Below are 27,567 nucleotides of genomic sequence, written 5' to 3' on the forward strand. Positions count from 1 at the left end.
AGGCGGTAAATAACCACCGTGAGAACAACAGCAGAAATCCCCTGTCCCATGGAGCTCAGCCATTAGTGGGCGATGTGGAAAGAGAGACTTCATATTTCAGGTCATGATAAATGCTATATAGAAAGAAAAATAAAGCCCAGTAAGGAGACAGAGAGATACAAGCGCTGTTAATTCCAGAGAAGGCACCCTATTATTTTTTATTCATTCTTGTATTATTTATTTTCTCTTAGAAATGAAAATTAGAGACACTTTTCTATACAGTTTATAGAAAAATGCAGCTTCCTGGGATGTGGCATTGAATGTTTGTTTGGGGTCATATTTGGAATGTACCTGTATTTGACATGTTAGTTTCAACATCAAAATCAAGAAATTTGTGTAGCAATGCTTTTAAAAAGAAAAATTTATATTTAACAAATCTGTGGACAAATCCCAGCATCTTGAATTGGCTTAAACTGCAACATTTTTAATTTCCTGAATTACTGTGTTAAGTGCTGCACCTCAGTGGTGATATTGCAGGAGGAAAATGGCTATTTGCACTTGCAATTTTATGTCCCTCTGCGTTGTAATTGGTGAGTAATAGTGAAGAATTATTTTCCTTCCACCTGGAGGATAGACTAAATGGAGAGATCGAACTTGGAAGAAAGAATCTCCTCCAGTGAGCTGGTAGAAGAGAACTTTATTTATTAAACTATGAAGAAAGGATGCAATATATATTATTTATGTATTTTTTGCTGAGGAAAATTAGCCCTGAGCTAACATCTGTTGCTAATCTTCCTCCTTTTGCTTGAGAAAGACTGTCCCTGAGCTGACATCTGTGCCAATCTTTCTCTATTTTGTGTATGGGATGCTGCCATAGCATGGCTTGATAAGCAGTATGTAGGTCTGTGCCTGGGATCCAAACCTGTGAACCCTGGGCCACCAAAGCAGAGAGTGCGTACTTAACCACTACACCACCAGGCCAGCCCCAAGGTTGCAATATTTAATAGATACTGTTGGAAGAACTGATTATACATGTGGGGGGAAAAAAAGTAAAATTAGGTTCCTTTCACATATCATTCATATAAATAAACAATAAAGGAATTGTACTATTGTAGAAATACGAGAAGAGAGGGAAATATCTATATAATTTTGGGGATAGAGAATGTTTTCTTAATTAAGAAATGAAAGCAACTTGCCATGAAGTAAAACACTGATGGAATTGATTGTATAAGATTAAAGAACGAACAAATAAAAATTGTGTACAGAAGAACTGGATGACATTTGTGGCCAGACCCTATGCTAATAATTTGATAAGTATCAACTCATTAACCTCTGGGTAAATATTACTTTTCCTCACATTTTAGGAGGAGGAATTGGTGGATTAGCATGTTTAAGCAGCTTGCCCCTAGTCACAAAGCTAATAATTGATGGAATAGTGATCTCTCCCCTGCGATTCTAGAGACTGGGCTCTTTACCAGGATACCAGGAACAAAGTGAAAAGAAAATGTGTTTAGGCACTGTATTCATCTGCAGTTAAATTTATTCAATATGGAAAGTTGGGATTCATAGGTTATTCTTTAAAGAGTGCCTTAACCCTATTATTTGCTTTATGTTCAGTATGGTGGTTTTAAAAAATCTAAAGGCTCTTTATTATATTCTTTAAGCATGTTTAATGCAACTTACTAGAATATATCTCACACTTAAAAAGAATATAATTTTGCTTTACTTCCTTGAATTGTTAGACCAATATCCTTCTTGGCACATAGTGCAAAGTAAACTCTTTCTACATGAAGCCCTTTTCTTCACAAATGCTTGTCTATTTGATAGGAAATAAGAATAAAAATATCTTGTAATGGACCGTCCATCTCTTCTTTCCCCCTCTGAACTAAACGTGAATAGTGGTTTCCAAATGATTAACTCTCTTTATTTTTACACTGAAATCATTACCTTCATTTTAGGTAGACTCATTGTTCAAAACTCTAATACTCATAACAAAAAATGAAGTACCATTGTCCCTAAATTCATTCCAATCGATAATTCTCCATTCACTCTCAGATGGATATTCTTGATAAAATTATTAGGAATGTTTCCTCCCTTTATGAAGGCCTTTATTTTGTTTTATTTTTGTTGGGGAAGTTTGGCCCTGAGCTAACATCTGTTGCCAATCTTCCTCTTTTTGTTTGAGGAAGATTGTTGCTGAGCTAACATCTGTGCCAGTCTTCCTCAATTTTTTCTATGTGGGATGCCATCACAACACGGCTTGATGAGCGGTGTGTAGGTCTGTACTAGGGTTCCGAACCCACAAATCCCAGGCCACCGAAGCAGAGTGCACGAACTTAACTACTATGTCACTGGGGGGGCCCCTATCAAGGCCTTTTACAGTTCAGCCCGAACCAAACTTTCTCACTTCATTTGCCATTATTCTTTATCATGCTGCCTTAGTTCTAGTCAAATTTCATTAATTATTTGATTTCTCACCTCAAAACTTTCACTCATCTTCATCTCCTCACCTGGAGTGCCTTTTCCCCAAATCCCCTAAGTTTCAAATCTATTATCCTTCAAGGTGTTATCCAAGTTTTGCTTTCTTTATGAAATGTATCTCAACACTTTAGAAATAATCTTTTCTTTGTAATTTCCATGGTCTTTTATATGCCTTTTGTCCTCTTTGTATTGTAAACATCTTATAAAATAGAGCTCTGTCTGATTCATCTTTGTTTTCTTCAAAGCAGTTAACATAGTGCCTCCTACATAGTAGGTCTTTAGTATATTTCTTTCTTTCTTTATTTATTTAATTCCTCAGGGCTTACATGACTTATTTTGCAAACAATACATTCCAAAATGATGCTTGACTTAAGAGTTTGAAATGCATCAATGTAAAAAATCTGTCCCCCCTTGAAACTTTATTTGGTCATATATATATATATATATATATATATATATGCGGATCTTGATTCATGGAAGCATTTCTTTGAAAGTCTTTGGGAATGCATACATATACATAAATTTAGAGGGAATGTGGTTTTCAGAGAGCAAAACAGACAGCATCAAGAAGGGGACATGGAGATGTGAGAACTCAGAGGCTGTCAGTAGGTCTCCACAGATAGTATCTGCAGCAGCATCGGAAAGTGCTTTGAAGGCTTGGAATGGCGATTCTGCTGAATAATTGAATATCCGCAGAGCCAAGGTCCATGACCTTGAGCACGGCAGATCTTTTTTGCTGAATATGATCTTATTCCAAGAGAAGTCAAATTATTCTTCCCAGTTGCCAAGAAAACCTCAAAGCTTTCAAACCACTTTGCCCTAAGAGATGCCTCACATCTACTAAGGCAGCCCACAGGACGAAAGGACCACAGAATGCACTTGAATTGCTTGGGAGCGTGAAACTTTCCATTTTGTACAGAATTCTGATGTGTCCAGGTTGTATGCCAAGTATAGAAAGAACCCTGACCTGAAGTAGGAAAGGCTGAAGGGCTCCTTGTCTGCCTTCCTTGAATCTGAACTAGAAGCAGAATTAAAGATTTGTTTCAGTGAAGAGAATCACAAGGCCTGCCAGAGCCAGGGACATTGCATCTTGACCCATCTGCCCACTCTTCCATTTTCTCTCCCTTCAGCATTCCAATAGCCTGCTATTTAATTAGTCAAACAAGCAACAGCAAATGAGGGAGGTGGAGAAGAAACTCTTTGTCTTCAAATCGAAATACATGTAAAGAAGACACAAGCAGAAATTTACTAAAGTCTTTTATGAGGAGGTTTTTAGTCAGCATTTGACTTGGTTAAAATCCTGAGCCGATTGTTTATTAAGGCACAGCAGCAAGGGAAGCAAAATTCAGTCCTTCGAGCATTTGTCTACCAGAAAAAGGAAGAGAAGCTTAGCCACGTAAAATTTCAGCCTGCAATGTACAGACGTGTCAACTTATTAAAGAAAGATGGGCCTGTCGAGGAGAAGTTGATGATGGATGGCTGTCAGCTCTTCTCGCTCACCATCTCAGGACTGCCTCTGTTCTGCATCTATCTATTTATTATCTATTTTTTCCTAGGACTTCTCTCCATGACTTTCTCCTTAGAGTAGAATAGCCTTGTTTTTAATATCCATAGTGCGATATTTACCTTCTGTATTTTTTCATCAGCTTCAGGCTTTATTCTGACTGGCAAATACAGAGCACTGTTCAGGACAGGCTTTTAAGGATTTGGAATAGTTGCTTTCTTTGAATGTTTGTGTTAGGTTTTGCCAGAAATACTTAAACCTTATATATTTGTATAATGGGAGTTTGGAGATTGATGCATTTTTTAATTAAAAAATATAGAAAACAATTGAATTTAGCCAATTGGGAGTTTCTGTGTATTTGCTCAAATGTGATTGTCTGAGAGAGTAGCAAGATACAATTCTAGATTGCTTCTTAGATGATATTTCTTTCAGAAAGGAGATGTGTAATATCAGCACAGATTTTTAGCTTTCCATGAAGGGGTTGAATGCTCATTCATGTGGTTTTCCATAAAGATTGTCCCTTGAAAAGAACACTCTGACTTAAAATCAGATGCTTCCAAAGGTCAGTCTGACAATGCACCATTGAAAGGGAGAGAGGAAGTGCACTGAAGTGTTCCCACTTTATAAGATAAAATCTACCGGCTGCTTATTAATTACTCAAGCAATATGCCAGTGTAAAGCAAAACAATACACAGGTAGGCCATATCTAAAGTGTAAATTATAGCTTGAAGAGCCACAAATTTTGTCACATTGTTATAACTAAGTTAGTACAGTAATAGAAACACAATTATTACACATTAAAATGCCTAAGTCGTATCTCTCTAAACCCTTGATTCTCTACCATGTCTGCACATTAGAATCACCTGGGAAGCTTCTGAAAATTCCAAAGCCCAGGCCACATACTGGACCAACAAAACGAGATATTGAGGTGGGGAGCTGGGACCCAGGAATCAATGTTTTTCAAAGCTCTTTAGGGGATTTCATTGTGATGCCAAGTGGAGAACCACTATGAATATTAAACATTTTATTATATGACCTCAACCTGATTCCTAATTAGCTTCTTATCAAGATAGTTATATGTATTCAATTTATGTTTATTTTTTATTGTAAAATGTTACAGATTTTTTTCCACATGATGGGCGATACTATCAATTTAAAATAAAATGCATTGTCTGTTTTTAAATAGGAATATCTGAACATTTGAGTCAGAGGCTTTTGTTATAATACCATATATCAAAATAAGTGCAAAGTTCAAATTTTGAGTGAGAAACTTAACATAATTAGTGCAAATGTGGTGAGGAAGTATGGTGAGGAAGATAATTACTTCACTTCGAGACTGCAGCTGAGGAAAATACTGTAGTAATATTATTTGATGACATGAAAGCTATAAAGCTATAATTTTGCGTATTTTCTCTCAAAGTTATAAAAACTAGATGTATGAGAAAGAGATTAAATTAGGATTAAATGTCAATATTCTTGTATTGAGGAGAATGTAGTAGAAAGAGCATAGGATTGAGAGTCAGAGAGACAACTTCTAGTCCGAGGCATTTGTAAGCTAAGTGATTTTTGCCGAGTCTCTGAAGTTCTCTGGGTCTTATTTTTCCTATCTGTGAAATGAAATGGCTGAACTAAATCAACGTTTTTCAGATTTTAGTGGTGAAGTATTATTGGATTATGATATTAATTTAGTACAATTTCTATTTCTATAGAAAACAGAAGAGCGCATTTCAAGTAGAAAGCCAATGTATTGTATGTGAAGCCTGGGTAACAGGGAAAAATTTTTGAAAGCTCTGAATTAGAAGATCTCTGTAACTTTTATAGTTTCATGAACTGTTCATGGGGAAGGCATGCAGTATGGGGAATGGAGATGGAGGCAACTTATTTCAAGCATGGAATATAAAGTATATCACATATTCTTTCCATATAATGTCAAGGCAAATGATCTTTAGAAAGAAAAGACTTGTTTCAACAGGATATTTGGTTTACTCACAACGAGTAGAAAAGGAAAAAAAGCATTTACAGCCTGTGAATGTGGAAATGTGTCCTATCCTTGAGACCAGAGGACTCTCACTGTGAGAAGTGAATGGCTATATTGTGAATTTTAGTTACTGATTCAAGAAGAAGTATTATTCAGTCCGGCCAGAATGTTCTCTCGCCAATCAAATTGCTTCCAAACTAAAAAATTGGGAATGTGCTTTGCTTTTTGATTGCTTTCTTTATACTTTGTCTCACATTTTGTGTTCACTGTTTGTTGTGAAATGGGTCTTTCTGTGGAGAGTAAGGTGAGGGAATGCCCAGTACTTTACAAAATTGTTGAGTGTCAAGCTAATCTGGTTATTGGAAGTAACTAGGAGCTAAAAAAATAATAATGAAGTATCAGGAACACCACCTCAATCTTATTAAAGTAGGCCTCATGGGAATGGATGCTAGCAATAATGCTTCTTAAAGGGTCTTCCAGGTGATTCTGATGACCAGTCCTGTTTGGGATCAACTGGTCTAGGAAGCCAGCTTCCCATCGCAGCTTCACCTGTGCATAGCTATAGACGCCAGAGAAAATCTCATAACTTTTATGGGTCTCCCTCTTCCAACTCTAACGTTTACAGTTCTGTGATTCACTGAGATTTCCGATAAGGTTTCACAGTTCAAATACGTTAAGTTACAAATCAGCCAATGTCCGTTTCTTTTACTTTGGACCATAGCACCTAAGTGTATATCATAGGTAAAATTAAAAAGGAAATGGTAATAGTTTTTCTATTACTGTAGTTTTTCTGTTACGGTATTATAGACTTTCACTCTGCGGTTCACTGTTGTTGAGTTATATGAGTGATGGCCCAGAGGAGACCAGGAACTCTGCCGTGAGGAGTTAGATCTTCCCTGTGTTCCTTCTGTTCCAAGACCTGCTGCTTCAATGATTCTTTCTATTCTATGAGCTACTCCCAACATCTTTCTGATAAATTCTATATGTTTACGCTTAGGCCAGAGCTCTCTTGCTGTCGGGAAGAGACTAAAGCCCTAAGGAACCCATTGTTCATAATGAGCTAACTTCTCTCCTGTGTATCTAGAAAGGTGTACCATCCTTGGGAGACTTGAGAAGATAGTATTTAAATCACATGAGGAGCCTGGGATGAGAAATACTGAGCTAGACAATGTCGATGAACTTTTTTTCTTCCAAATTTAAGGTACTTTTCCATATAATTGCTATTCATAGAATAATAAAATATTTTAAGAGAAAGCTGATAGTACTTATAAATTTATATGAATTAGAGAGTGCGCCTATTTCTTCAGTAAACGTACAGAAGAATCAACGAACAATGACAAGTGTTTTCCTATGGCTACAGCCCTTGATTTGGAATTAGGAGCCCTGGGTTTTCTAACACCCTAGAATATGTAGGATCAGAAAAAGCTGTTGAAGTTATTCTTTTGTGGGTTAAGGAAGAGAGGTGATCATAATAGAAAGTTTATTTATGATAGCGTATGAGCAGAATACCTTTCCATGTCCTTTATTTTTCTCAATTTTTACATTTTTAAAGACTAGGAGGAAAACTAGCTCCAGAAGGCAAAAGAGACAGAAGTTGCTATGGAAAGTTTTTAATGCAGTAGCCATTAGAAATCTTTAAAGACATTTTAACTCTAGCGTGTTGCCTGATTTTGACAGCGGGAAAGCAATAGAGTTTGGCACAGAGTTGAGTCTCAATAAATGTTTATTAAACGAATCCATGAAACAGTGGCTCAGTAAATCAAGAATGTTATAGAGGGGCCAGCCCAGTGGTACAGCAGTTAACTTCACACGTTCTTGCTTCAGCGGCTTTGGCTTCACTAGTTTGGATCCTGGGTGCGGACCTACACACTGCTTGCCAAGCTGTGCTGTGACAGGCATCCCACATATAAAGTAGAGGAAGATGGGCACGAATGTTAGCTCAGGGCCAATCTTCCTAAGAAAAAACAGGAGGATTGGCAGTGGATGTTAGCTCGAGGCTAATCTTCCTAAAAAAAAAAAAAAGAATGTTATAGAACCAGAGAATTTTAGAATTGAAAGGAACACTGAAGATCACTTAATCTGGCTATATGACTTTGCCAGGGAGGAAAATGAGGCCCTGTTAAGCTAAGTGAGGTAGCCAAGGACGGAGAGCTGAAAAGTGGCTGAGTGGAAACCAGTGTTCAACTTTATGCTATTTGCAATACTTTCATCTCTTGCTTAATACATGGACCTTAATCAACCAAAATTTTCCTAGAATTAGGGTGTTGGGCATAATTATATTCTGGTTAATAAAACATTTGGTAAAAAGCTGATGTTTTCTTAAACTGTTAGACAGTCCTTTAAAATGTAGTAATTACTTTAATAATAATGCTAATAACTAACAATTAAGTGCCCACCGTATGCCATGTATGATTTTATGTACATAATGACGTGTTCAGGAGAAATTTTTCTGATAGAGTTGTTGTCTAGAACCCCTTGAAACAAAATAATTCAAGTAACCCTCACTATAAAGAGAACCTCTAAAAGCTAGCCAGTTATATGCCTCAGCACTTATTAGAAGACAGGAAAACCTACCCTTCAACCACTCCTAACACGCTGTCTGCCTCCCCACCTCCCACCTTCCCTATCTACCTATCTATCTACCTACTTCTAAGGAACAGAGGAGTAGGGAAAAAAGAGTCACTAGGCCATAGGCCCTGTAAAAATGTACTGGTCAAGGAGAAGTATGGTTCCTTGGCTCAGGCTAATCGAGGGAAGAGACCACTATAGAATCATGTGTAGAACCTGAATCTGCCTGCAAAAAACAAAGATCAGCATACTGCATTTCTGATGCATGGCAGTTTACACATCAGACTTGCTGGCCTGCCTGGTGCCTTTCTGAGGAGAGAGGAAAGGAACTGACAGGGTGGAAAGAGATGACAACAGGTGTATAGCCTACATGCTCAACGTTTGGTGTTGCCAGGATGCGTAAGATTCTACGGATCAAGCAGACACTCCATTTAGGATGGGGTTTGAGCCATCTGGCCAATGTTTCTCACAAGAATTCTACTTGCTGGGCCTGAGGACTATAGTAGCCGGATGCTGTAGGGTACTGTATGAAGTTTGGAACTGGCAGATGAAGCAGGTTGAGCCAGATGAATCTCTGTCTCTCTCTTTTTCTCTTCCTTATATTTAGAAAATGCAAGAAAGGCTAAGTCTTAAGACAGGTGATAAGAAGATGCTTAGAGCCATACTACATCCTGCCCCTCTTCTTCATCTCAGACTATGAGATGAGGGAAGAAATTTACATGAAATCTTAGGTTGGCTATAAAGTTGCCTGAGTTTTTAATAACCAAAAGTGACCACAAATTGAGTGATCCTGCCCAAGATATTGTTAAGAGATGGAAAAAGTAGTGACAGTGCATGTTTGAAAGCAGTGGCTGAAGAAAATAAATACATAAATAAATACTCTTTCATGTATATATACTACAAATATATGCCATGGGTTATGACTCTAATAAACTTATTGCACATATATTATTTAATACTCACAATTACCCTGTCAGATAGGTTCTAGTTTTATTGCCTCCATTTACTGATAGGAAAACTGAGATTTTAAGGTAATCAATTATTTATCTAAGTGCTCACAATGTGAAAGTGGCATTCAAACCCAGGTGTGTATGACTCCATAACCCACACGCTTATGGTCTCTAACTTCGTAAATGTTGGTCTCACTCCTGCCACTCCCATACCTACCCAGACTCTAATCTCAACACAGAAGCCAAACTTATCTTTTTGAAATGAGAATCAAATCATGTCACCCCTCAACTGACAATACTCCAATGGCTTCCCATTGTAGATGGACTGAAATCCAAAAGTTTCACCAAAGTTGAGAAGGCCCTACCTGACCTAACCCCAAATCTCATCTCATTCCACATGCCCCTGTTTCACGATGCTCAGTGCTCACTGGATTTTTCTCCATTCCTGAGATGAACCAAATATTTCCTCATTTCAGGAGGTTGTGCTTTGAGTTCTTTCTGCTTGGGATACTCCTTGCCAAGACTTTCCCATAAGAGGCTCCTCAGCGTTCAGGTCTCAGTTTAAATGTCATCTGCTGAGAGAGCTTTCCTAGTCACCTAAATCAATCTCCCTGCTCCAGTCATCCTCACTCTCTCATTGGATCTGTTTTGTTTGCTCAGTGTCACATAGGACTGTTTATTTATTTATGGTTACCTCTGCCCCTCTAGTTTGATGAGAGGGAAAACCCTGGGGGCCTTGTTTACTGATGTATTTCTAATGTATAGAATAGTGCCTCCAAATTCTGGGCATCTTATATATAATTGTAAAATGAATGATGCGTGAGTGAATATTAATCTCCCTCTTAATTCCAGTTTCGGTACTAGATCTTTACATGGGTGACTTTTGTATTCAATATTTTTTGTCTTAAGATCAAAGATATGCCATGAGTTTCCAGCATCCCTTCTCTTCTTCCCGTAGTGCAATGAATGGTACTCTACAATCCAACTGTTCCTGGTTTATACAGATCTTAGTATATGCTGACTTACTACTTTGCATTATTTTAATTACAAGTTAGCAATCCATCTGAAAAAAAGAAAAAAATAAAATAAAATAAAACAAAATAAAAATATTAGCTGAGCCTCCTAAGAAGTAGGGGTTAGTAAGTACATCCCTTCCCAACCCAGCATAATTTTTCATTACAATTATCACATGTTTATTTACTTGCATCTCCACTTAAAATACTGAGGCTGCCAAGATAATGTAAGTTTAGTTCTTTCTTTTAAGGAATTGCCATTTTTGTTTTCCACATAGTAGACTTTGACTTAGCAGCGTGTATTTGTCCTGTTGGTAGGCACTATTGACTCTACAATGTTATGAGTTCCCTAACTATAATAAGTAGAAATGTGACGACCAGGCTCGTTAGTTTTCACTGAGTCAGGTCACATCCAGAATGCACAATAATTTGTTTTTGGTTGCAGCAGTGGATAAACCAAGATATTTCTAGAGACATAAATGCAATTGCATGAAGCTCATTAAGTATATACACTAATAATGACTATTTGTTAGACTGTACCAGAAGGTATACACCCTTTAGTTTTATCTAGAAGAGTAGTGCTAAGTCCCCAAACCCACAGAGAATCCTATTGTAATATTGCCTGAAGGTGAAACACATTGAGAATAAGAATTCAGATTACCTCCAATGTTTTAATGACTGGACTCTCTGCTGGGATGCATATTATATAGATATTTGACACATCTACACACTGATCAAATCTCTCTGATTTTTTTTTAGGCTTTGTTTTTCGAATCAAAAGATGCAAAGTAGGTGATCTGAGTGTTTATCCCTTAAGAAACTGTTGTGATATCAAAATATTTTGTCTTTAATACTTAAGTCGGATGTGACAGACATGCAAAAACGATCAGCAATCTAAGAATCTGTTATAACAATAGGACTCTTACACTTCAGTGTGCACGCAAATCACCGTTAAAATACAGATTCTGCATCAGTAGGTTGGGGAGGGGACCTGAGGGGTCTCCTCTGCTCTGCTTTTGCCTTCTAAGATATTGCAATTTGTATCTATAAAAAAAAAAAAATCAGATTCTTTAATGTGGAGCAGTTGACCACATGGTCACAATATTTGGATAGCTCAAATTAAAGATTTTGAGAGTTAGAGGCCGGCCCACTCTGATTCTAGGGAGAAAGAGGCATGTTATAAATTGGCCACTCTTTGGAATGTCATTAGAGAGACAAATTGTTCAGTATATAGTGCCCTGACCAAGTTGGTAATAAGATGATTTCATACTTGAAATTATTTATTCCATATCCATTTTATAAATGATTGTCTATAAATATAGAATATTTATAATCTACTATGAATATAATTGTACTCTTATAATTATATAATACAATTTACTTCTTTATTAAGTAATCATTATTTGGCACCCAAAGGATTTGTAAATTCATCTAGAGATTGTTTGTAAAGTTTATATTCACCAAGCTATGTTTTTATTTTGATTATGTCACTGGTTTCCTCCAGGTTAAAAGATGCCAGTGTCTGGTTGTCATAGATTCAGTTGTTGGGAGTTGAGCGTGAGGCAGGCCCAGAAATTACAATATTGCATACCTGGAATACAAGAGTATTTGTTTGTTACTTTCCCTGTGTATCATGTGATCTCTGGAGAACTGACTGGTCATCAGCCCAGACAGGCCTAGAGTGGCCTGTTTGGTTTCCAGCACCTGCGGTTATTTAAACAAATGCAAATCAGTTGCACAATAGGATTGGGAAATTGTTGTACCAGAGTCTGGGAGCGGGCCCTATTTTCTTTTGGAAAAATTTATTCAAGTTTAAACTGCATTTAGTTTTTGGTCATGAGTTATGGGCTCATTTCGTGACACTACCTGGGAAATAGGGAAGAGCATAAGACTGGAGTCAGGAGGGCAAGAATTATGTTTTGATTCTACCCCGATTAGTTACGTGACCATAATTTTATTTGTTGGATGCCTCTCTCTCTTCATCTAATAAATAAAGGCATTGAACTAAATAATATCTAAGTCTCCTTTAGCTTTCATATTTAATAACCTCAAACATATCATCTTTTTGGGGGTTATCTGATGTATACTTGGCAACTTATTTCCAGATTGGTTGCCTTGATGTGTACCTAAAGTGAAATAAAACCTTGAAAAAGGAATATTTTATAAAGCTTGATTTCTTGCTTCAGATAATAGAAGCTAACCTCAGAATGGTCATAGGTTGAATCATACTTGGGAATTTCAGAATGTTTTCCAACACTGCATCACATAGAAAATCTAAGGGAAGAGTGAACTACTCTCTTTAAAATACTGCAGTCTTTCCTTGTAATAATCAATTGATTGTTTTAATTTCTGAATTACACAGGGTTGTGGCAAATAAAATAGTACTGTTTTCTGTTACACTTCTTAGGGACTGAGGATTTAACCTGATTGTGATTTTCAATAGGCAGACTTTCCTTTTCTGTTTTTCTAAACTTGTTTTATCTTTATAGTCAGAGACAGCCAGGCTTATTATTTAATTTAATAATGTAAAATTCTAGTGTGTACCTTTGTTTAGTCAAGGATGTTTCTGGCAAAATATTCTTGTGTATTTGACTTCCAGAGTAGAAAAACAAATGAAGCAAGTCTCTCACTCAAATGTCTATTTTTGTTCATTTGTTTTTTTCAGATGTTGATTTTGCTTTCTAGTTTGTGTTTGAAGACATCCTTAGAATCACATGAATATAGTAAAACCTTACAAACCTGTGTGATTGGGATTGTATATGTGAAAAGCAAGATAATCAAGAACAATAATGTAGGCCAGTTTCTTGGCATAGGAAAATGGCCTGACATTCTTCCTGTAAGTGGGGACAGTGGAACTTCTCTCGACCCAGAGGCATCCCTGTCCTCAGGAGGTAGGGTCATTCTCTGGCAGATTCTTCACTTAGTAAAGAAGTGCAGTGAATGAACTTGAAAGCTGTGGAAGCAGAGCCAAATTAATGAGATTTTACCCCATGTATAGGCAACAGAAAGGGATATCACACTGCTGATTCATGTTCTAAGACTGCCAAAAATTTTGCTTTATTTCTCTTATGTTTCCTAAATTCTGTTACTTGTTCAGTTGGGTGGTTTTGGACCTGAGAATAGGACTCAGGTTTATTCCTGTCAGATTTAACTTTGTTAGAGGCAGCTTATCTAGTGAGCTTGATAAGAATGTATAGAATTCCAATTTTTCTTTCTTTTTTTTTTGAAGAATTTTATTTATTTATTTATTTTTGGCGAGGAAGATTGGCCCTGAGCTAATATCTGTTGCTAATCTTACCCCCCATTTTTTTTTCCGGAAAGCCCTTCAGTACATAGTTGTATATACTAGTTGTAGATTCTTCTAGTTCCTCTATGTAGGAAGCCACCTCAGCATGGCTTGATGAGCTGTGCTAGGCCTGCACCCAGGATCTGAAGCAGCAAGCCCCAGGCCGCTGAAGCAGAGCTCGCTAACTTAACCTCTTAGCCATGGGGCTGGTCCCCAAATTTTTCCATTGAGCATTTCCTCAGAAAACTAGATGAGCAAGAACTGTGTTTTTTCATCTAAGTTATTGGAGGGGTGAAAATTGAATAGGACTTAAATCCAATGGCACCCTATTAAATCTCTTCCTCCAATTGTATAGCACTGTGAAACCAATTAGTATAGAGTATTAAATAAATGCTCCTAGTTTATTTTTAAATTATTTCTCTAGTTATATCATAACATTTTGGTGAATAGTAATAGATACTCCCTTCATCTTGATATTGATTCGTTAATCAACATATTTAGAGTATGGTCCTTCAAATGATTATAATTATATCCCTGCAGCCAATATATTTTTTTCTAAACCTTATGAGGTTGCTCTGAAGAGCAAATGATGTTAAAGTTTATTAACATGCATTGCAAAGTGTTTAAATGCTACGTAATTGATATCAATAATAATAATACTATTATTTTAGTTTTTACTAATAAAAGTAGCATTAATAGGGATAGTGTGTTGCTCATATCACCCTATTAATCAGAAAGAAAATACTTTATCAGATTAATTTGTTTTATTCTGAATCATCCAGATTATTAAAACTTTTTATTGAAATATAGTCTTAATACTAGGAAGTGCACATATCATAAGTGTATAGCTATATTATTTTTTGCACTATTAGTACACCTATAGCCAACATCCAGATCAAAAACAGAATGTTACTAGCACCCCAAAAATACTCATCACCAGTCTCCCCTCTATCCTACCAAGGGTAGCCATGTTCTTGGCTGACAACAGTAGAGATTAATTTTGCCTGTTTTTAAAATTTGTATGTAAATGGAATCATAAGTATGTTCTCTTCTGTGTCTGGCATTTTTTTTTTACTCAACATTAATAGTGTGAGATTTATCCATATTTTTGCGTGTAGTTGTAGATCATATATTCTTACTGCTGTTTAATATTACATTGTGTGACTATACCCCAATTTATTTATCCATTCTACTATTGACTGGCATTTCAGTAGTGTTCAGTTTGAGGTTATTATGTAGAGTGCTACTGTGAACATTCTGGTATATTATTCTGATGATCTTTGTGTGCACTTTTGTTGGTTGTATACTCACAAATGGAATTTCTGAGTCATAGGGTAGGCATATGTTCAGCTTTAAAAGATAATGCCAAACAATTTCAAAAATTTCCCGCCAGCAATATATGACAATTTCACTTGCTCCGCATCCTCAGTAACACTTGGCAGTTTTATTCTTCCTCATTTTATTCATTGCAGGGGAATGTATTGATATTTCACTGTGGTTTTAGTTTGCATTTCTCTTCAGAGTGATAAAATTGAACATCTTTTCATGTGGATATCTTTTTTCAGGAAGTGTCTGTTCGAGTGTTTTGTCTTTTTTTCCTGTTGGTTTGTCTAGTTTTTTTCTTTATTGATTTGTATAAGTTCTTTATGTATCCTGGATGCAAGTATTTGTTGATATTTGTATTGCTATGGATCTAATTTCTTCTTATGTTTATTGTTTCAGCAAACATCAGAAGTACACAAGATGTTTGGGACTTATATTTTAAAGTGGAAGTAGACCCATTCTTTAATTGTTCAACAGGAAAACATAAATAACACTTCACCATGCTGCTTGGTGTTTGCATATGACATAGCACAAAACTTAGTGACAGAGACTATGCAGTAGCAGACAATGAATTGGAGGAAATATAGTCCTCTTATATTGTAGAAAATAGAATGATTTTCGTATTTTCACTTAATGTATGTATTCTTTCATGAAAAAGAACATAGCGAAAATAGTTTCCCTGCTTAAGAGTCATGTCTCATTTATAGCATTTCAAAGTAATGTTTTATTCTACAGAGTGAATTTTTCCGAAACTATGTGGTTGCACATAATGCAAATTTGAATTACCTAAATTTGAAATTAAACAATATAAAAGGAACAATATATTTTCATTTTTAAGTAATAGAAATATCATAGTGTTAAATGTCATCAGCACTCATATGACTTCAAAGCTTGCCATGTAGTGAATTGCAAACTGTATTAACTATTTTTCCCCTTGGCTCTGACACATTATCTGGTAAATGAATCCTTTGTCAAGATTCAGTCTGAATTATACAGACTTGGAATGATAAGAGGTCACTTGGATAAAATACTACAGCCTTATAACTAGACCAAACCTCTTCAAGCCCCCAAACTCTGTTCTTTAGTTGTTTAAGGATAGTCAGAAGACTGAGTTCTAGTCTTGCTTCTGTTACTGACACACTTTCTGAATTTGACAGTAATTTAAACTCCCTGGGCCTTACTTTCTTAATAATTAAATTAAAGGGTTGGCCTAGAGGAGGGTCTCTAAAACTCCCTGTAGCTCAGAGACCTATTCTGAGTGTTCAATGGAGATGAAAATTTTATAAATATCATCTTCAGATAACTGGATATCACCATATATGATGTATGTGTATATATAGAACCAGAATTCGCTAACTACCTATCATCAAATGATCAGAACAATGAACAGAGAGAAATGAATTGAGAGGCATTAGGGAATGTTACTTTTATTGATTATGGTAACCATTTTCTAAGGACTGAGGCTTCATAATATATGAAATTCCCCCAGGATTGCCTAATGCCAAATAGTGCTTATTGTAGTTGGTCAATTTTCATCTCATCAGTACTCTCATCAGCAGTGGATGAGAATTACTGTTTATCCACAGCTTTTCCAAAACCTGGAATTTTTCTCTCTTTTCATTTTTTGTCCGTTTTATGACTATGAAATGGTATCTGAATATAGTTTGATTTCTGCCTTTCCCTGAAGACTCAGAGGATTGAGCATCTTTTCATTTATTCAGAGGGCATGTATTTATACACTCATTCTTCTATGAAATTACTGTATTTTTTTTGCCTATTTTCCTATTGTTTGTCTCTCTTTGCATATTAATTTATCAGAGTGTTTTGCATATCTTGGATTCTAGTCCTTTCCTTTGTTGAGTAATATGGTATGAAACTATTATCTCACAAGTTTTTATTTAAATTCTTACTACCTTTATTGTTTTATTGATGAACAGGTGTTCTCAATTTTAATATGATTGAATTTATCAATATTTTATTAGTGCTTTGTGTGCCTATTTTCCAGACTTCAGGATCATAATTTCTTGTCTGACAAAAATTTTACAGATTTGCTTCACTAATGTATACTGTAGTCCATGGAGAATTAATTTTTGTAAATCAAAAAATGATGAAAGATCCAATTTCATGTTATTCATATAGATAACCAGTTGTCCCAGCACTGTTTATTGACTAATTTATACTTTGCTAATTTATATGCAATGCTTGATTTGATATAAATCATTTTCATATATGCTTAAGATTATTTTTAATTTGATTGGTTATCTTTATTCCCTCTATCCTAATGCATTATCTTAATTACCACAATTTTCTAATAAATGCCCATCTTTAAACAGGAAAGTTGCTCTATCTTCTTTCTCTGACATATCTTGGCTATTTTAGGCTCTTTGTTTTTCCCATAGAACATGTAGAATCAGCTTTTCACATTCATTTAAAAAATTCATTGAGATTTTTATTGGAATTTCATTGAATGTATATATCTGTTTATACATATTTAAAACACTGGTTGTCCCCGGTACATAGAACACTGCAATCTTTCTGAAATACCTTAACACCAATAATTTTTGAAGATTATTTTGTTCTTTTAATTTGTACAATAATATTTACTAATATGTTTTTTTTTCACTTATAACCTTTATAATGCTTATATATTTTTCTTGTCTTCCTACATTAGCTGGGACTTCAAGTATAGTATGTTGATAATGGGCATCCTTGTTCAGTTTCTGATCTTAAAGAGAATACTCTAGATTTTACAATAAAATATGACATATGCTATTTGTTTTAGATCGTTTAGCACATTTATCATATTAGATGGGCAAGGAGGAAGACATCTACCATTCCTAGTGCCCACCAACTTTGTCAGATGCCTATACAGACATTATCTCATTTTGCCATGAAAGATCGGTATCATTAACCATTTTCAGAAACTGAATCTTGAGAAGATGCTTAATTGCCCCCGATGCAGTTAGCAAGTGGCCAAGCTAGTATCTAATTTCATGTTTTGGCCTACTTTTTTTCCCTCAGTATATCAGAAATATTTAGTTGTGCTAGCCCCCAATATCAAGCCACTTGCCATATTGAACTAACCAGGGAGGCACACACCTGGACTATAAACTTTCAGAGACAGGAATTAGGTTAATCTTGGTCACTCCATTACCCCTAAAGACTAGTACTGGGCTTAACATTGGGAAGTGCTAACCCAATATTTTGAGTGTTTGAATGGGAGGGACCTTCTGCTGTGGATTGGGTTGTCCTTGCTATGACTCTGCCTCAGAATATGGTGGGTTTGGCCCAAGCACTAGCCTTCACTAATAGTTTGCTAGTAGGCAGTGACTAGTCTTCAATGGCTCACTAACCTAGCGACAGTCCCTAGGTCTTCACTCTCTTACTCAGTGCCATGCCTTGCCTACCTATAGCCCCTTATGTGCGTCCGGGGAGTCAGGTCATCAGCACTGACGAGCTGAAACTTTGAACTCTGTTGCAAGGACATGAGTTATTTGACTATCAAATGAAAATAGCCCCAAGGTAAAAACCTACTGACAGGGTAAGAGTGAAACCCCTTTTGGTATATGAACTCTTTAGTGGGTATAGTAAAAATGCCATACTACCGGTGAAATGTATTAAGATTCCCTAGTACCACTTATAATTCTATGTTTATAGTTTATCAGAAGCTGATTTCAGACCATACTGTCTCATTTTTCTTGGCACAATGCTATCTTTGCCCAGGAAGTTGAGGCAGTTTTTGGCTTATACTCTTCCATTGGTTAAACTCACTTCATCAGTTGGAAAAGCCTACTCTTTTCAAGTAGCCGTATTTCTGTGTGATCTATGTAATGTCTGGCGGGATCCACATTGTTACTCCTAACTATGGTAGAAGACTGAGATATCATAGAAAATGTTGTGTTGAGACTTCATTTACATGCTATCCCCATGATGATGTGCTGGAATTCTTACCAGTTTCCTAAAAGCCAGCCCTACCATCTGCTTGGTGAGATCAGGGAATGAATGAACAATCCAGCTGACTCAATTAAGCTTTCTATCACTGCTTCCTACACCCGGGGAAAAAAAAAATGTGCATGCTCTATAGGAGATCTCTTTACTCTCAGTCCAAATTCTATTTTTTTCTTTGCTTTCCCCTCACCAGATAATTTGTTATGGTTTCTCAGTGATGAAAATATTTGGCTCTTCACTGAGAAAATTTTTGAATATAAATGTCTCACTGAAAATTAAAATAACGCATCCGTTGGATGGAGAGAATATTGCAAACACATTGGAATCCATTGTTGCCAGCAGAGTAGAACCATCCCATATGCATTTATGGTACCTGATTCGTGCCCTGGAGATATCACAGAGCTACTTTGCCTGATCAGAGCTCTTGTAGTGATAGTTAAAAATTAATTGAATTTTCAAGAGTGTCAGCTTTAGCTACTGCCGTTGCTGGTCCAATAGCTGAGGAGGTTTATTAAAAATATACTGCCACCTACAGTACTATTTGACCGTCTTTGACAGGGCTCTTGCCATGAATGTTAATTAAAGAGAGTTAATTTGGGGATGATTAGTTATTGTTTCTGTTAAAATCTGCTGATTTGCATAGTATATTTCTTTACTCATGCCTGTATGTTATCTGTTTTCTTCTAGGAAAAGAAGAATATATTGCCACTTTCAAAGGATCTGAATACTTCTGCTACGACTTGTCTCAAAACCCCATTCAAAGCAGCAGTGATGAAATAACTCTGTCCTTTAAAACCCTTCAGAGGAATGGACTGATGCTTCACACTGGGAAATCGGCTGATTATGTCAATCTTGCCCTGAAAAATGGAGCTGTCTCTCTGGTCATTAATTTGGGATCAGGGGCCTTTGAAGCACTAGTGGAGCCCGTGAATGGAAAGTTTAATGATAATGCCTGGCATGATGTGAAAGTCACCAGGAATCTGCGTCAGGTAACAGCGCAGTGGATAAGACAGTAACTGGCTTTGTTTCTCACTACAGCTGTGTTTGTGGTACTTGAAAACCCTAACAACATGATACAGGGCTCCTCAGAGTCGCTTACAAATTAGCTTTTTCTTCTTCTGAGATGAATCTTCCTGCCATACTTGAGCAGGGGCATATCTAGAAAGTTCTGGGGGCCCAAAGGCTATTTTGATACAGCGACATATGACAATTGCCCAGAGGGCTGCAAGGATATCCCTGCGACCTGCCCTTCCTGTGATGTGTGTAATTTTGTTGTGTTTTTGATTTTTCATTTGTTTGATTTTGAATTCTAGTTTTCATGGTGATCATTTGGAAGCATGCACATTGGGGTCATTAAATCACAGTTCCTTTTTTGTAGTTGAAATGAAACCAGTGTGTTTGTGGTTTGGGATTGTATCAATCCCTCTTCTCTCCTCACCCCCACCTCTGAACTGGGGACTAGAAAAGTCCCTGAGGGGGGAAAATGACTTTGGGGGCTCATGCATCTCCTGAAGAGTCTGTTTATAAAGGTATTTTTATTTTTGGTATAATCACTTTAAGTTAAACCCCAAATGACTCTGGAGAGGCCAGTTCATCTTCTAGGTGCCCATTTCTATTTGACCGTACTTTTAAAACATTTTTGCAAGAGTCTATATACTAGGAAAATATCAATTCTTCAGTAAATCTATGGGTCCACATATACTGTATGTTTTTAACTGAGACATATTATTACAGTATATATATATATATATGTACAGATGAAAGTGAATAGGTTGTCCTTATATATTGAACATCATAAGCTTTGGTTATTATTTAAAATTTTATGACATTACAATGTATCATTTTGTTAAATGTTGACAGTGACTAATTTTTCTGCAGTACATGCTGATCTCAAACTAATATACTTAACATATTTGTTGTTTCTCTGAACAGTTGCAGAATGACCGAATTGTCTCTGGTTTTCCTTTACTAAAACAGCCCTCTCTTTCTGAGCTGTTAACCATCTAACCTTTTCTTTCCTGCTTCTGAAAGGCTTAAACTATCCGAGCTAGAGAAGCAAAAAGAAATTTTAGGAGTACAGATTAGTCTAGCTAAGGCAGACAAGAAAAACTGAAGGATTCTCAAGACCCCTCCCCCCCAACACCCCGAAGACCTTTCAGAGGCCTTATTGGCATGGGTGGGGCCTGCCTGCTTCACACCTGCCTTGGGAGATGGTCGCCTGCCATCAGTGTAGCTGTAGACCAGGGATTTCCTCTAAGTCTGTCTCTTTGGTTTTCCTTTTTTATTTTTTCTCTCAGATTCTCACCAAGAGACCGGAGGCTCATTTGAGAGAAGCACAGAAGGAAGGGTGGGGCTCGAGGAGCCCGCTTTCTAGATTTGCCTTTGCTCAGGTTACAAACCAAACTGCGAATTGGTAGCTTAAAGGCAATTATAGTTATGCAGCCGGGGTGCATGTGTGGCAGGACAGATTAAACATAAATCCATTCTACTCATTCTATGTGTCAGGATCTTTGCTTTGTTTCATTGCAGTAAACTGTGACCCTAAAGTCCATCAATATGACCGAAGGAAGTTTTGGATTGAGGAGGAGTCCTTGTATGCTGTAAAATTGAGTAGTAGGGCAATGCCAACTGATTCCTACGAATTTCCTGGGATTGGGGTGGGTCAGGGTTGGGGGCGGATCACTTATGGGCATAAGGCGGCAGTGGTCAGCTGATGAGCTTTGAATCCCTTTTAGACTTTTTAATTGTCTGTCAGATGTACTCAGGGAGACAAAGGGAACATTGCCATATGTCTGTTTCTGTCTAGTAGCAAGTTATGAACAATACTGGCAGGAAAAATATTACCTCTGTGGGAGGCCTATTTGTTAGTCTGCTTTTTTCTTGTAAAATTTTTTTGCCCTTTTTCTATGTTACTAACATGCTTAATAACTAACATGTCATTCATGGAATGTTTCATTCTACTAACCGTTACCTGAATCAAAAAATGTACTAACATGGTAGAGACCATCATATTTTTTAAGTAACGATCGTTATTCTGTTCACAGTTTTTAATTTCCTTTCTCCCCCCTTCTCCACAAAGCACTCAGGCATTGGACACGCTATGGTAAACAAACTACATTGTTCGGTAGATATCATTCTAATTGTTTCTTATTTTGGGTTTGCCGTGTGTTTTCTTTCTTTCTTTTAACTGTAGACATCATTAACAAAAGAGGAACTGCGGTTGGTACTCTTCTGCTTACTTTGACCTCCTTCTTTTCATCTGTTGTTGACCTTCTTATTTTTTACCTGTTCCTGTCAACTTCTGTTTTCCAACTCACCTGTAGGGGCATCGTTAACGTTTCGAACGTTTTGCATCCAGCTGTGGTTAACACGGATAAGACAAAATGGTGGCTGGCCCGAGTGACCGCAGGCTCAGCCAGTCTCTAACCATTCATGATGCATGGCATGCACACTTGATTTGGGAATGTTGGAGATGCCACACCCACTCATCTTTCCGTCATCTCAAAGCAGTTGTTTTTTCCTTTGGTTCTCCCCGTTTTCTTTCCTTTCCTTTCCGAACTGTACTGTCCCCCCTGCATGTGCACATCGGCGTGTGCTGCTTCGCTGGTTGTTTTGCCTCTCCTCCCCTCTGGCATGGACGTAGGCACTTGCATGCTGAACAGCTGCTGCTCAAGAGTGCAAATAGTGACGTTGCTGGAAATAGCTTGCGCCTTTTATGTTAACAAGGTGCACGTTGTGATTAGTTAATAACAGACAACTAAACTTTACTAATATGTACACCAGCAAAACTAACCTAGGAAGCATTTTACTAACACCATTTTTGTGTCTGCTAAATAACTTTTGAGTTGCAATAGGGATGATGCTGACACTAGTTCAATAATCAGCTAACTCTCTAACTAGTTTAGATCTCTTAGGGCTAGTTGAATAGAATCCAAGAATAAACCTCAAACAGACATGAAAATGGGTTCCGCCATAGGTCTAAAAATAAAAACCAAACAAATAGAAAAAAAAAGCAAAAAGCAAAATGAAAAAATAATAATAAAAAAAAAACACAAAACAGGCATATCCCAGGATTACAGTATGTAGGTCTGAGTATAGCGTGTCCTTTCCCTGTGCTTTGTTATTTAGGTGACAATATCAGTGGATGGGATTCTTACCACAACGGGCTACACGCAAGAAGATTATACCATGCTGGGCTCTGATGACTTTTTCTATGTTGGAGGCAGTCCCAGCACAGCAGACCTTCCAGGGTCACCAGTCAGTAACAACTTTATGGGCTGTCTCAAAGAGGTAAATATCACTGTCACCAGAATCATTCCTAATTCATGGTCTCATCATTTCAGATCTGAACTGAAAGCACCTTTGCTGAAGACCTGATGTTTCCAGAGTCAAATGGCACAACTTTAAATTCAGTATTCTACTGTTATTTGTATAGGATTGGGGTGAGGGGGGCAGGTCATCGAACATTATGAAGCACTTAAGTTCCTCTTCTTTAGTAGTCTGTAAGTAATTCACAATTAAGATTTGTATGGGTAGTTGTGTATTAGCTATAAAAGAAAGTCAAATACAAAGAGATATTGGGTCTAGAGTTAAACTAAATGCCTTGTTCATTTCCACCTAAATGCCTCAGGTGTTATGTATACAGAGTGACTTGTTTGGGCAGTACAGGAAAAAGAAGAAAAAAAATTAGGCCGAGAGAGAGACTATATAAAACAAAACCCAAAAACTTAATGAATCTGTGATGAAATACTTTTCTTACTTTATTTTAAATACTTTCTGAAGGAAGTAAAGCTGTTTCATTTGTGATCTGATGAGTTCACTTGAAATTTTCCTGAGTAAAACTATCATGATAAAAGATAATAATTTTGGGTCCAGCCTTGTGGCTGAGTAGTTAAAGTTCCGTGATCTCCACTTCAGTGGCCTGGGTTTGCGGGTTCGGATTCTGGGCTCAGACCATCTCCACTCACCAGCCACATTGTGAAGGTGTCCCACATACAAAAAAATAAAGGAGGATTGACACAGGTGTTAGCTCAGGGCGAATCTTCCTCAGCAAAAATAAAAAGATAATATCATCGCTCATTCTCAGCTGTCATTATCTGTTGTAACTTTTGCTGGGATCAGAACTTGTTGGGGGATGGAAAGAGAAAGATTAGGAAGTCCTTGAAGTTCAGTTTGTACTTTAATATTTTTCCATAAAGGAGAATATTTTTCATTCAGGCACAACACAATTTCTTTTGACTGCTGGAACCAATTTCCTCTTACATTGTATGGCTGCAGTTTAATAGTGTAGACATCTAAAATATAAAGTTTAATAATTTTTCTTCTTTTGAGGAAGATTAGCCCTGAGCTAACTGCTGCCAATCCTCCTCTTTTTGCTGAGGAAGACTGACCCTGAGCTAACATCCATGCCCATCTTCCTCTACTTCATATGTGGGACGCCTACCACAGCATGGCTTGCCACTCAGTGCCATGTCCGCACCCGGGATCTGAACTGCCGAACCCTGGGCCACCAAAGTGGAACGTGCCAGCCCCTAAAGTTTAATAATTTTGAATTTAGTAATGACTAGCCATAGGTCCTGTTGGTAAGCAGTCATGTACTTTGGTTCATTCTAAAGAAAATATTTTAATCATATAAACTTGATTCAGGTAAGCCTCGGTGGAGAACAATTACTGCTTGAGTTATCCTTTCCCATCTTCCAACCTGTGAACATGATAGATGCTGCATTGCCCAGTATGTGGATGCACACAGAAGAGTCCTAAGGGGGATTCGAAAATGCTACAGTTTTAGCAAACACAGGAGACAGAGTTCTGAAAGGCGGAATCTAACCATACTGTGGTGGGAGGAATTGATTACCTGTCAGAGAATAATTTTCACTCTTTACAAATATGTATTGTGACCCAGGACTATGTTAAGCTCTGTGGGCATAATAAAATAATAATAATACTTATTATTATTATTATTATTATGGTACTGACATTTTCTGAACTCTTACTTTGTTCCTGATGTTATTCTAAGAGCTTTACAGGGATCTCCACAATATAGGTAGTAATTTTATTACCTGTGTTTTTTAGACAAGGAAATTGAGGTTCAGCGCAGGTAAGTTTCTTGAGCAGAGTCTCACAGCTAATGAATATTAAAGTCTAGAGCTTCATCAAGGAAGTCTGATGTCAGTCTTTTGTGATCTTAGCCACAATAATATACAGCATTCCAACAAAAATATGTGTTCGGGTCCCTGCCATAGAAGATTGTACCATCTCTCCAGTTGGTTACAAACTGAAATCGTTTTTAGAAATGTATAATAGACTGTGAGGAATGAGGTATTAAATTGTGTGGCACAGTTACACCCATTTGAGATCATAAAGGGTGAAATGAGTGAGAGATCTGGTAGACAGGGAAGATACACAGAAGAGTCAGAATGTGCGTCTTGAAGGATGACTGTGATTTGGATTGGCAGGGGATAGAGAATGTATTTCAGGTTGGAGAGAAACATAGTAAAAAACATAATTAGATTTCACAATGAGATGCCTAAAATTCCCTTCTGGTGATGGGAATTGGAAGGGGAGGGCAGAACCGCACCACCAGCCACCCACCCCATTTGCTCACTTCACTATGAACAGGCCAACGTACGATCAGCGCTTAGGCCCTGCTTTGTCTACAGAAAGTTAGTCCTGCCATGGACTGGAAAAAAGAAAGGAATCCAAGGATCTTTAGCAGAAACTGGAATCTAGCTAAAGAGCCCTTTGGGGTGTCCTGTAAAATACGAGGTTTTCTGCAGTGAACCTCCGGGTTCACCTGAGCCTCACTGTCTTCTGATGGTTCCAAGTGGGCAAGGCAATTTTTTGTGTGTATGAAGCTACAGTGGATTGCCTTAATCAAAAATTACAGTTTCAGATTAACGTCTTTAATGTTTAAATGTTAATCAGTAGTCCATACACTTTAGAACTCCTCCCCTTTTAATTGGCCTTTCAACCACAAAAACCACAATAGCAAAAACAAGTCAGATGATCTTCCACGTAACTTGTGATTGGCAGTTACTGAGTCCATACAATGGGTATTCATTCACTCGCCTATTGTCTCTATAGGTTTTGGATACAAATCACTCCTCTTTATTCATTGGGCACTTCCCACTTCTCTCTCTTCCACAGCCTGGGGTATGTGTTTGAAGCAAGTGCTGCCAGTTTTTTCTTGATGTGTAATCTCTTGCACTTTATTTCTATCTGATACACCAGAGGGTGGGAGGATACAGGCGGATACAGCCTACAAATCAAAACAGACCTCAACTGGAGGGCTTTTTGGTGGTTCATAGTTTTCATCCACGTCTGAATTACTGTCTATTTAGGATGCCCTGCTCTTCCTACTACTGAAATGAAATAGTGACAAAGTATCATACATTTTGAGTTAAATCACCTTATTTTAGATAGGTAAGCTTTGTAGAGTTATTGAAAAGAGAAGAACATACCTATGTTCATTCTCACCACATCTCTCTTAACACTAAGCCCACATAAGTTATCCTTAACTCTCGCTTGGGCTTTCTGGCCTGCAGCACGTTGCATGTATAAAACATTATGGCTGGTAACATTTTTGTTTTCAATCTAGTATGTAATCCTGATTAAAATGACCAGTCCTGGGAAAGATGCTAATATTACCTTGTCTGAAGTCATAGAAGAAATTTTGCAGTGTTAGAATAGGAGGGATCCTGGAAATCATTCTGCAAGTCCAACCTCCTTGTTTTGGAAATGGGGAAACAGACCTACAGAGGTTACTTGACCCACCCAAGAGCAATGAAAGGATAGCATTAGAATACTGCCCAGATAAAATATAATATTTGAATGGCTGGCTCTATTTCATTGTAAACAGTGGCACTTGAGGTAAAAAAATAGAAATGGCCTATTTTCTCACTAATTCACATCTTCATTCTTTAAGGTAAAAAAAGAAAGTACTCAACATAATGAAACAACCCATAATCTAATGCTCATTAGAAGCAGTTAGGGCTTTCCCTGCATGGCATTTCATAAAGCCTGTTTGAAATGAGACTTGGCTGGTGTGTAGAACAACTAACACTCATTACAAAAATTATTATTTTTTAGTGATTATCAACTTTCAAAATAAGGTAAAAGTGGTTCAATGTAATTTGGTGAAACCTAACCTGAACATTCTATGGTACTTTATTCAAAATGAGAGGGAACTTCAGGGCCAGCCCAGTGGTGTAGTGGTTAAGTTTGTGCACTCCGCTTCGGAGGCCCAGAGTTTGTGGGTTCAGATCCTGGGCATGGACCTACACACTGCTCATCAAGCCAAGATGAGGCAGCGTCCCACATACAAAATAGAGGAAGATTGGCACAGATACCTCAAGGACTATCTTCCTCAAGCAAAAAGAGGAAGATTGGCAACAGATGTTAGTTCAGGGTCAATCTTCCTCACCAAAAAAAAAGAGAGAAAGGGAACTTTGAATGGCCAGGAATTTGTAATAGGGGGATCAAAGTAGTTTTTTAAAAATTGTTTATATATTCATTATAAATAAATCCAAAAACCTTTG

General features: G+C 37.2%; 1 protein-coding gene across 27 annotated transcripts in view; it reads left to right on the forward strand.

Moving 5' to 3' along the window:
* NRXN1 (neurexin 1) overlaps nucleotides 1-27,567 on the forward strand; it is a 1,069,254-nt gene that overhangs the window by 393,934 nt on the left and 647,753 nt on the right. For 12 of the 27 annotated variants that reach the window (XM_070512109.1, XM_070512110.1, XM_070512121.1 and 9 more), the window contains 3 exons: nucleotides 19,718-20,019; nucleotides 22,110-22,154; nucleotides 23,159-23,320. In XM_070512109.1, coding sequence (XP_070368210.1) covers nucleotides 19,718-20,019; nucleotides 22,110-22,154; nucleotides 23,159-23,320 — 509 coding nt within the window. The remainder of the gene's footprint in view (nucleotides 1-19,717; nucleotides 20,020-22,109; nucleotides 22,155-23,158; nucleotides 23,321-27,567) is intronic. The other 15 variants (XM_044772404.2, XM_070512116.1, XM_044772408.2 and 12 more) reach the window with 2 other exon arrangements.

Source organism: Equus asinus, chromosome 6, assembly GCF_041296235.1.
Source record: "Equus asinus isolate D_3611 breed Donkey chromosome 6, EquAss-T2T_v2, whole genome shotgun sequence".
Lineage (NCBI taxonomy): Eukaryota > Metazoa > Chordata > Mammalia > Perissodactyla > Equidae > Equus > Equus asinus.